Raw genomic sequence first — 11,226 nt, 5'->3', positions numbered from 1 at the left:
CTGGCAGTGTTGAAGGGCAGGTTGGATGGGGCTTGGAGCAGCCTGGGCTGCTGGGAGGTGTCCCTGCCCATGCAGGGGGTTGGATCTACATGATCTTGAAGGTCCCTCTAACCCAAATCAGTCTGGGATTCGATGGGTTATGCTGGGTGGCCTCCCAAGTCCAGCACGAGTTCGAGGTCACAAGGTTTCATCCTGGCTCTCATAGAGGCTTCGTGGGGGGAGCAGGGGAAGCTCAGCCCACCCATCACTGCATTAAAAACCTTGGCTTTGAGGGGTGTGAGGACTTTCAGGGTGAGGGATCAGCCTGGCCTTTGTTTAGAAACAGCAACAAAACAGAGAGAGCAAAGCCCTGTGTCCTGGCTGGCAGGAGCTCAGCCACCAGGGAGACCCAAAGCACATCTCCCCATCTTGCTAAAAAAAACCCAAAATAAGGCTGGAAGGGAGAGTTTGGCAAAGGAGATGCAGGTGCTGGAGGTGACCAGGGAAGCACAGACCTGCAGGAGACTCTGGTGAGGAGCCAGGAGGTGCCAGCAGAGCTGCTGTCAGGGCAGGAAGGTCTGCAGGAGGGCAGCAAGACTCAGGGCAAAGCTCAGGCTGAGGAACTGAACCTTCCTCCTTCTCCTCGGGGCATAAGGAGTTTTGCAGCTGCCCCAGGGTGCTGGGAGGGGGTGCAGCCCCCCCCCCCCCCCCCCCCCCCCCCCCAACCCTGCCAGCTTCTCCTCCACCCTCCCTGGAGGGGTTTGGCAAATACTCCCCAGTGGCTGGAGCTGGGCACTGAAGCGGGGCAGTAAACAGGGCTGGGGCTTCCTGCCCAGCTGCAGCAAGAGGAACCGAGGCACAGGGGCACCCATGGGTGCTGGGGGGTCCCCAGTTCACCCCACTTCCTGCACTGCATGGCAGGTCCCATGGCTCCATCCACCCCTTTTCCCAGGGCAATGGGTGGTCCTGGGGTCTGAGAACCTCCCTGGCCAGCACTGGGCTCCAAGCCCAGGGAAGCCCCAGCAGAAAGTGTTTCATAGGGTCATGGAAACATGGAATGATTTGGGTTGGAAGGGACCTTAAAGATCATCCAGTCCCACCCACTGCATGGGCAGGGACACCTCCCAGCAGCCCAGGCTGCTCCAAGCCCCATCCAACCTGCCCTTCAACACTGCCAGGGATGGGGCAGCCACAGCTTCCCTGGGCAACCTGGGCCAGGCTCTCACCACCCTCACACCAAAGAATTTCCTCCTCATGTCTCACCTCAATCTCCCTCTCCCAGTTTTCATCCATCCCCCTCATCCCATCCCTCCCTGCCCTTGTCCAAAGTCCCTCCCTGTAGGCCCAGAAAATGGAGAGTGTAGATCAAGGGTGGGAGGGCTCTGACCCTGCCTGAAGGACACCAGCTGGGGTGGGGGTGGTTAACAGCAGGTTTCACTGGGATGGCAACCAGAAAGCAGCTTAGAGGAAATCCAAGAGCTGGGATGGAAAGGGAATGGTTTGCACCCAACTCTCCACTGCTCCGTGTCCTCGGAGTGGGGCTCTGGTGGCTGCTCCCAAGCACCCCCTCCCAAACTGGGTGGGCACAAAGGACACACTGTGTGCTCCATCTCATGGGGGACATCCCACATGGGCTTGTCCTACATGGGTTTATCTTACGTGGACTTGTCCTACATAGTTTTGCCCCACATGGGTTTGTCCTACATGGGTTTGTCCTGCACGAGTTTGCCCCACATGGGTTTGTCCTTCATGGGTTTTGTCCTACATGGATTTGTTCTACACATGCTTATCCAAGCAGGCTTGTCCTCCACAAGCTCTTGGCCACTCTCAAGGCCCCTCTCCTGTCTTGCAGGTGGGATCTCAGCAGAAACCAACAGCACCTGGAACAGCACAGGTAACCTCTCCCACCCGTTTGCCTCTTCCCTACGTGTGTCCCCAGGGTCCCTCCCAACCCCTTGGCTGTACCATGAAGGTGCTGGGGATGTTCCAGCACCCACAGCCCTTCCCCACCACATAGGGGTGACCTCCTCCATGGCGTTTCCCCAGCCCCTCCATCTTCCTCTCCCTCTCCAAAGCTGGGTCCATTTTGTCTTTCCAAAGAACACACACGTGTCTCCTCTGGATCTGGATGGACCAGCCATGCCCTGGGGCTGGACCTTGTGCCATCCCCACCCATGGGGTGTTAAGCATGAGGGCTGCAACCCCAACTCACCAACTCTGGGGCCAAAATGTGGGCAAAAGTACAAACCACAGGACAAGGTGACAGATGTGGAAGTGTGAGGGAAGGTGGGTGAGGACACAGGTCCCTGGTTCGTGCCAGAACAGGCTGGAATTTGGGAGCTGGGACTAACAAACAGAGGTGGGAGCAGTAAAAAGAATCCAAGTGAAGCCAGAAAACTGGGGTGTCCACTAAAAGCACATCAGGACCCAAAGTCTCTGGATTTCTACCCCCAGAAGATTCACCAAAGCAAACCTGAGTGATCAGAAACAAAATGACCCATGGAAGTGGGAAGGTCTTGACTTGGGAGATGCTGGAGGGGAGGGGAGGGGGATGTTGAGGGAGTGGCTTTATTTCTGCTGCTCCTCAGGTGCCAGGTCCTTGCTCAGCATCACCACCTTGTCCCCTGGCAGGGGGGGGGTGCCCCTTGGTGCACCAGCAGCCGCGCTACGTGGCGGCCAAGAGGAACATGCCCGTCCACTTCATCTGCTACTCCCAGGACCCCCAGGGCATGTGGTGGTACCGAACACAGGGGGACAGCCACGACCTCCAGGAGGTGGACTTCAACACCTCCCGCTACAGCATCGAGAGGAAAGACAACTTGATTAACTTCACCATCTTCAGGGTCCACTCCAGGGACAGCGGCATCTACATCTGCGGCAGCAGGAACCTCTCGGTGCAGGAGCAGCCCCGGCCGTGCCCCACAGAGCTCAGGGTCGTGGGTGAGTGGGACCTCCCCAACCTCCCTGCACCCCACGAGATGCTGCTTCTCCTCCTCTCAGCCTTGCCCCCTCCATGGGAACCCTACTTTGTGCTCCTATGCACCCACCTCTCCCTGTGCTGGTGGGACTGGAGAATCGTGGAACGGTGAAGGTTGGAGGGACCTCAAAGCCCATCCAGTCCCACCCCTGCATGGGCAGGGACACCTCCCAGCAGCCCAGGCTGCTCCAAGCCCCATCCAACCTGCCCTTCAACACTGCCAGGGATGGGGCAGCCACAGCTTCCCTGGGCAACCTGGGCCAGGCTCTCACCACCCTCACAGGGAAGAGTTTCCTCCTCATGTCCAACCTCAATCTCCCTCTGCCAGTTTTAAACCATGATCCCTTGTCCATGACACCTTCAGACACACCAGTAGATGCTCCATGGCACAGCAGAGGTTTCTTTGCTCACTGCCAAGCAGCAGGACAACCCCCCAATTGGCCCTGGCACATCTATCCTGCAGAACCACCTCCCAGGGACTGCAGTCCCTGGTACATCAGCCAGTGGTGGGTCCTGCCCAAGCATCTCATCCCAAAGCTGGTCCCTGGTGCCAACCCCAGGGGCAGGTTGCAATGCTCTGGTCTCTCCCAAGAGGGAGGACATGTCCCCCTGGTCCCCTCCATCCACTCTTGCTGATACACAAACCTGTGGCCATGCTGAGCCTGTCCCCACTCCTCGGGGGTCTGGCACAGAGGTGGGACCTGGGGCTCTTCCCCTGCTGCTCCTCCCAGGTCACAGCAACCTCCAGCAGATCAGGAACAGGAACACCCTGAAAGATGCCATCATCATCATCCAGTCCATCCTGCTGGTCATCTTCATCAGCGTCCCCACACTCTTATTCCTAGATAAAGTAAGTGGCAGTGTCTCCAGGAGCAGGGGTGTCCCCAGTTTCACCAGTGTGCTGGTCACAGTGGTGTCCTGTAGGGATGGGGATGGGCAGGGACAGGGTTTGGGGCTGATGTGGTGGCTGATGTGGGAACTGAGCATCTCCAATGGGGTGTGGGGACTGCCTGGGTTTGCCTGTGGCCTGAGGGGACCAGGATGGGGACAAGGGACAGAAGATCCTGATGGGTGCTGGTGACACCCAACCTGGGACTCTCCTCTCCATAGGGTGAAGAGAAGAAAAGCCCAGAGGAGGACCACACCTATGAGGTAATGCTGCATTTCTTCTAGAAATACCTGTGTAATGTCCACCTGAGCCTGAACCAACCTGGTTGGGTCCTTGCTGAGGGTCTCCAGGCACCACCAGCCCTGGGGCACATCAGGGCACCTTCCTCCTGGGTGCTGGTTGCACATCAACCATAAAGAGCTGCTGGGAAAACCAAACCAAGCTCTGACCACGTCCAGCATCCACCTCCTCCTCTGTCCCCTCTCAGAAGCTGCCCCAGTCTCTGGGGAGAGCCTGGAGATGGGACCCATGGGAGGGTCCCAAGTGGGGGGTGCCCTGTGGCCACAGCCATGGACCCCTCCCCATGTCTCAACCTCCTTCTTCTGGGTGCAGGGCCTGGAGGTGGATCAGATGGCCACCTATGAGGACATCACCCCTTTCCGGGACGTGAAGGCCAAGTGGACAGTGGGGGAACATCCAGGAGAGGAGTGAGGGGTCCTGCACCCACCACCACGGGGACAGGCCCCTGGACCACAGCTCTGATGGATCCTGGGCCACCTCCAGCAGCCTCAGGTGGAGCTCAGGTCCTGCTGCCCTTGGCTCCTGGCTTTGCCATGTCCAAGCTGTGCCCACCGAGGCTGCCCTGCCCCAGCTCTCACCCTCACCACCCTGCTGATGGACCCCTGAAGCCTACCTAGAAATTAGGAGTCACCTGCAGTTCCCCCCAGCACCAAACTGGCCCCAAACCCCCGGGCAGCCCCACCCCAGGGTACTCAGCTCCTGTGGGGTTAATGCAATGGAAGCACCAGGGTGGGAGGTGGGTCCCCTTCAGCCCCACCATCCCTGGGAAGGACTCCCCCTCGGCCCCCTCCCAGAAGCTGCCCCAGTCTCTGGGGAGAGCCTGGAGATGGGACCCATGGGAGGGTCCCAAGTGGGGGGTGCCCTGTGGCCACAGCCATGGACCCCTCCCCATGTCTCAACCTCCTTCTTCTGGGTGCAGGGCCTGGAGGTGGATCAGATGGCCACCTATGAGGACATCACCCCTTTCCGGGACGTGAAGGCCAAGTGGACAGTGGGGGAACATCCAGGAGAGGAGTGAGGGGTCCTGCACCCACCACCACGGGGACAGGCCCCTGGACCACAGCTCTGATGGATCCTGGGCCACCTCCAGCAGCCTCAGGTGGAGCTCAGGTCCTGCTGCCCTTGGCTCCTGGCTTTGCCATGTCCAAGCTGTGCCCACCGAGGCTGCCCTGCCCCAGCTCCCACCCTCACCACCCTGCTGATGGACCCCTGAAGCCTACCTAGAAATTAGGAGTCACCTGCAGTTCCCCCCAGCACCAAACTGGCCCCAAACCCCCGGGCAGCCCCACCCCAGGGTGCTCAGCTCCTGTGGGGTTAATGCAATGGAAGCACCAGGGTGGGAGGTGGGTCCCCTTCAGCCCCACCATCCCTGGGAAGGACAGGGCCAGGAATGATCCCTCTCCATGCTGCAAGGACCCTCCTGGGCTGCAAGACCCCACTGCAGCCCTGGCAGAAGAGCCTGGGTGAGCAACACCCCGTGGGTGCTACAAGAAGTGGCTTTTGGGTTCAGCTCTCCAGCCATGGATGTGTCCAGCAGGTCACGTTCTCTGAGATGGAAGATCCTCCAAAAGCACCTCTTTCTCCCCAGAGGCTACAGAAGAAGCTGGGGAGGCAGCTCTGCCCCAGGGGATCTTGCACAAGTCTTGCTCCTCCCCAGGCAAAAGCTGATCCGTGTCAGGGGATGTCCCCTTGGTGAGGGACACTTGGGAGCTCGGAACCTCTGGGGAAGATGCACCTTGTGGGACACCAGTGTCTGACTGCTTCCTGAAGTCCTAATAAAGGCAATGGGTGAATTCACATCCTGCTCCATCCTAGAATCACAGAATCATGGAATCCTTTTGGTTGGAGAAGATCCAGCCCAACCCTTCCCCCAGCCCTGCCCAGGCCACCCCTGCCCCGTGTCCCTCAGCACCATCTCCAGGGCTTGGAAACCCCTCCAGGGATGGGGACTCCCCCCCTGCCCTGGGCAGCCTGGGCCAGGCCCTGACAACCCTTGCCAGGGAGAAACTGTTCCCAAGGTCCAACCTAAATCCTGTCATGCCCCATCCAAGGGTGTCCCATAACCTTGATGCCAGGGTTGGTGGGATGTCCTGGATGAAGGAGCAGCTTTTCATGAGTCCAGATTAGATAGAAACCAAACTTCACCTCGTCAGGGCCCCAAGCTCAGGCAGGAATGTAAAGCTGTGAGTAACCATGGGCTGTGCTGGGAGCCTGGCCAGCTCAGCACGGTGGGTTTGGTGGGTTTGGTGGGACAAGGACTGTGGGGCTGAAAGTCTGTCCCACCTCAGAGAGGCCAGGGCCCCTCTGACCCTGTAGCTTGTTCAGCCTGGAGAAGAGAAGGCTCCAGGGAGACCTTAGAGCAGCTTCCAGTGCCTGAAGGGGCTCCAGGAAAGCTGGGGAGGGGCTTGGGACAAGGGCAGGGAGGGATGGGATGAGGGGGATGGATGAAAAGTGGAAGAGGGAGATTGAGGTGAGACATGAGGAGGAAATTCTTTGGTGTGAGGGTGGTGAGAGCCTGGCCCAGGTTGCCCAGAGAAGCTGTGGCTGCCCCATCCCTGGCAGTGTTGAAGGGCAGGTTGGATGGGGCTTGGAGCAGCCTGGGCTGGTGGGAGGTGTCCCTGCCCATGCAGGGGGTTGGATCTAGATGATCTTTGACATCCTTTCCCACCCAAACCAGTCTGAGATCCTATGATTCACTGGTCAGAGCTCAGCCATAGGCCTGGGAAGGTCTTCTCCACACACCCACCCCATGCTGGGGCTCAAGAGGACCCAGGGAGTGCACAGACCTGCAGGGAAAGGTCCCTCCCTTGTTCAGATGGTGCTCAGGGTAGGGTGGGTGGGTGGACACGGGGCCACCCTGAGGAGGGGTTTGTTTTCTTTCCTCTTTCTGAAGAAAACCAAAAAGGAACTTGTAAATGAGTTTGGTGCTGCTTCATGAGCTGCTCCTTTGGGGGACAAATGCAGGTGTTGGAAACCAAGAATACCAGCAGGCTGGTATCTGAGCTGCTTTGGCAGCTGAGCCCGTGGTGCCCAGCCCAGCTCCTGGTCACACTCTGCCTGTTCCCTGCTGCTCCTGCCTCACTGCACCTCCAGGGATGAGCAGGGACAAACCTGGGTCATCCTGGCATCTCCAGGCTTGGCTGCAACGTGGGAAATGGGGATTGAGCACCATGGAAAGAGAGAGAGAGGAGCAGGGAGGGATGGGCAGGAGGTGGGTGTGAGGTGCTGGAGCAGAGGTGGAGGGAACACAGGATGGTGGGGTTGGAAGAGATCTCTCTCCACGGTGAGGAGCTGAGCCCTGGCAGAGGCAGGAGCTGCCCTGGGGGGCTCAGGCTGCATCTGCTGCTGCTCTGAGACACCAAAGGAGGAGGGAGGAAGGGGCTGAGAGCCTGGGTGGGAAAAGCTGCCTTGGGTGGAGGTTCAGATGGGGCTCCAGGAGGTTCACAGCAGCTTCTCTGCATGGGCAGAGGACACTGCTGCCCTCAGAGCTCTCCCTGGGCTCACAGGGAGTGTCCCAGCATCACCAGGTGCAACCAAACACAGAGTCCTGGAGTGTCAGGGGTGGGAAGGGACCCCTGGAGATCACCCATCCAAGCCCTGCCAGAGCAGGATCCCCCAGAGCAGATCCCACAGGAACACGTCCAGGAGGGCTGGGAATGTCTCCAGGGATGGAGACTCCCCCACCTCCCTGGGCAGCCTGTCCCAGGGCTCTGCCACCCTCCCAGCAAAGAACTTTCTCCTCATCTTCAGCTTGACCCTCCTGGGCTCCAGTTGGTGCCCATTGCCCCTTGTCCTGTCCCTGGGCACCCCTGGGAAGAGTCTGGCCCCATCCTCCTGCCACCCCCTGCAGGTATTTCTAAAGGAGATGCCCTGGGATGGGCAGTTCCAGAGTGGGCTTAAAGAATCATGGGATGGGTTGGGTTGGAAAGGACCTTGAAGATCATCCAGTCCCACCCCTGCATGGGCAGGGACACCTCCCACCAGCCCAGGTTGCTCCAAGCCCCATCCAACCTGCCCTTCAACACTGCCAGGGATGGGGCAGCCACAGCTTCCCTGGGCAACCTGGGCCAGGCTCTCACCACCCTCACACCAAAGAATTTCCTCCTCATGTCTCACCTCAATCTCCCTCTCCCAGTTTTCATCCACCCCCCTCATCCCATCCCTCCCTGCCCTCATCCCCAGCCTCCTGAAGCAGCAGCAGCACCAGGCAGCAGGGCAGGCTCTGGGCTGGGGTGGCTGCTGCTCTGCTCATCTCTAACAGATATTGACATATTTAAACACAATCTGGAGCATATAAAAAAAAACAAAAACAGCCCCAGATGTTGCTGGCTATTGGGTGACAGAACACCTGATAGCTGCAGGACCCACTGTTCCCTTCCCTCCAGGGATTGACATTTACTCTGTGCCACCACCACGGGGGCTTCTCGGAACAGACCTGCTCTCCCCACCATGGTTATTCACCAGCTCTTGCATCCTCTGCTCCAGCTGCCCCCAGGATGATGCTGCCTCTTGGAAACCAGAGCCAACCCAGGGCCCCAGGGAGTCAAATCATCACCCCTGAGCAGGTCCCTGAACCCTGGAGGAAGGGCCATAAAGGGGTGGTTTGGGGCAACCTTAACTGTGCCCTGGGGGGTCCCATCTGGAGAACTGGGCCCAGTTCTGGGCTGCCCAGTTGCAGAAGGACAAGGAGCTGCTGGAGAGAGTCCAGCCCAGGGCACTGAGATGCTGAGGGGGCTGGAGCATCTGCCTGGGAGGAAAGGCTGGGAGAGCTGGGGCTGTTGAGCCTGGAGAGGAGGAGGCTGAGGGGGGATCTGCTCAGTGCTGATCAATATCTGCAGGGGGTGGCAGGAGGATGGGGCCAGACTCTTCCTAGTGGTGCCCAGGGACAGGACAAGGGGCAATGGGCACCAACTGGAGCCCAGGAGGGTCAAGCTGAAGATGAGGAGAAAGTTCTTTGCTGGGAGGGTGGCAGAGCCCTGGGACAGGCTGCCCAGGGAGGTGGGGGAGTCTCCATCCCTGGAGACATTCCCAGCCCTCCTGGACGTGTTCCTGTGGGATCTGCTCTGGGGGACCCTGCTCTGGCAGGGGGGTTGGACTAGGTGATCTCCAGGGGTCCCTGCCAACCCCAGCACCCTGTGAAGTTGTTTTCAGAGGGGGTTGGAGGCAGCTCCTCAGCTGGGCACCAGCAGCTGCAGCTGGGGCAGCTCTTTCTGATGCTAAAAAAAGGCCACAAATGCAGCAGGTTCAGGGCTGTGGGGCTGGAACCCCCTTCTGTGGGGCACAGGTGGGTTTCCTTGGTTGGAGAAACTGGGGGAGTTCCTCCTGCTGTGTGGGCAGGTGCAGGGACACGTTGTGGGATGGGTCAAAGGAGAAGGAGCTTCTGTGGGAAACTCTTCAAAACACTTAAAATAAATAAATAACTCATTTAACCTGAAGTTTAAGCACTGGCTGCTCTGGTTTGAGGAAACAGGACCTACAGGGAAGCTGGGGAGGGACCTGGGACAAGGGCAGGGAGGGATGGGATGAGGGGGATGGATGAAAACTGGGAGAGGGAGATTGAGGTGAGACATGAGGAGGAAATTCTTTGGTGTGAGGGTGGTGAGAGCCTGGCCCAGGTTGCCCAGGGAAGCTGTGGCTGCCCCATCCCTGGCAGTGTTGAAGGGCAGGTTGGATGGGGCTTGGAGCAGCCTGGGCTGGTGGGAGGTGTCCCTGCCCATGCAGGGGGGTTGGAACCTGATGATTTTGAAGGTCCCTTCCCACCCAACCCAGTCTGGGACTGTGAATATCCCATGTATTGTTCAAGGCCAGGCAGGCACGTTCTCTAGCTGGGATGAGCTCTCCCAGCTGGAAGGGCACATGGAGGCCACCACCTCAGGGTGAAGGAGACAAACCCTCTGGTTTGAAGCTGTGGAGGCAGAGCAGGGATTTGGGACCAGAAAGGCAAAGCCCAGAGGAGTTGGCTTAGCCCCCAAGATGCTGAGGGGGCTGGAGCATCTGCCTGGGAGGAAAGGCTGGGAGAGCTGGGGCTGTTGAGCCTGGAGAGGAGGAGGCTGAGGGGGGATCTGCTCAGTGCTGATCAATATCTGCAGGGGGTGGCAGGAGGATGGGGCCAGACTCTTCCCAGGGGTGCCCAGGGACAGGACAAGGGGCAATGGGCACCAACTGGAGCCCAGGAGGGTCAAGCTGAAGATGAGGAGAAAGTTCTTTGCTGGGAGGGTGGCAGAGCCCTGGGACAGGCTGCCCATGGAGGGGGGGGAGTCTCCATCCCTGGAGACATTCCCAGCCCTCCTGGACGTGTTCCTGTGGGATCTGCTCTGGGGGATCCTGCTCTGGCAGGGCTTGGATGGGTGATCTCCAGGGGTCCCTGCCAACCCCACTATTCTGTGACTCTGTGACAGTCAGTGCCTTATGGGGAGGAAAAGTCCTTTAGGCCCCCTCTGGAACTGCCCATCCCAGGTTCCATCTTGGTTTGCTTCAAAGCAGGGATAGCTGTGCTGTGACTTCTCCTCTTCCCCATCTCCCCTCTCTCCCTTCCACACCATTTCTCTGCTTAACCCAGAGATATTTCACATTTGCACCTCAGGCAAGAGCAGGAATCACAGAATCCTAGAATGAGGAGGCTCAGGACCAGATCTTTTCCCAGCTGAGGACAGAAGGAACCTCCTGGAGCTCTGGCAGCTGGATTTGCAGTGGACAGGCTGGCACCCAAGGAGGCACCTGGTCTGTGACATCTCTTTGTCACCTCTGGGGCAAACCAGCTCCCCAGCATGATGGGCTGAACTTGGGAAATGTCCCCACTGACCACGAAGAGGGAAACATCCCACTTGCTTTGGGTCACAAGTCTCCCAGGGTGGCCACGAGTGACTCGTGGGCCAAGAAAAATCAGTTGGGTTCTCAACCCCCTGCAGCAAATTCCACCAGGTGCAAAGCACTGATGGGAGTTGGGATGGGTCTTCCCATGATGATCCAACCTTGCTTTGCAACCAACAGCAGAGTATGGTGAAACCTTCCAGCCCTGGTCCCATCCCTGGGCAACCAACCCCCCCCCCCCACCTTTTCATCTATGTATCCATGACTCAAA

The 11,226-nt window shown here is 58.9% G+C and overlaps 1 protein-coding gene across 1 annotated transcript in view; it reads left to right on the top strand.

The window, feature by feature from the left end:
* The window catches only part of CD79B (CD79b molecule, immunoglobulin-associated beta), a 5,593-nt gene extending 1,037 nt beyond the window's left edge, over nucleotides 1-4,556 (top strand). The window contains exons 2-6 of the mRNA XM_009999323.1: nucleotides 1,832-1,873; nucleotides 2,611-2,919; nucleotides 3,688-3,806; nucleotides 4,067-4,108; nucleotides 4,458-4,556. Coding sequence (XP_009997625.1) covers nucleotides 1,832-1,873; nucleotides 2,611-2,919; nucleotides 3,688-3,806; nucleotides 4,067-4,108; nucleotides 4,458-4,556 — 611 coding nt within the window. The remainder of the gene's footprint in view (nucleotides 1-1,831; nucleotides 1,874-2,610; nucleotides 2,920-3,687; nucleotides 3,807-4,066; nucleotides 4,109-4,457) is intronic.
* The last annotated feature ends 6,670 nt before the right edge of the window (nucleotides 4,557-11,226 follow it).

Source organism: Chaetura pelagica, unplaced genomic scaffold, assembly GCF_000747805.2.
Source record: "Chaetura pelagica isolate M959 unplaced genomic scaffold, ChaPel_1.0 scaffold625, whole genome shotgun sequence".
Lineage (NCBI taxonomy): Eukaryota > Metazoa > Chordata > Aves > Apodiformes > Apodidae > Chaetura > Chaetura pelagica.
This window is presented reverse-complemented; position numbering and strand designations above follow the sequence as displayed.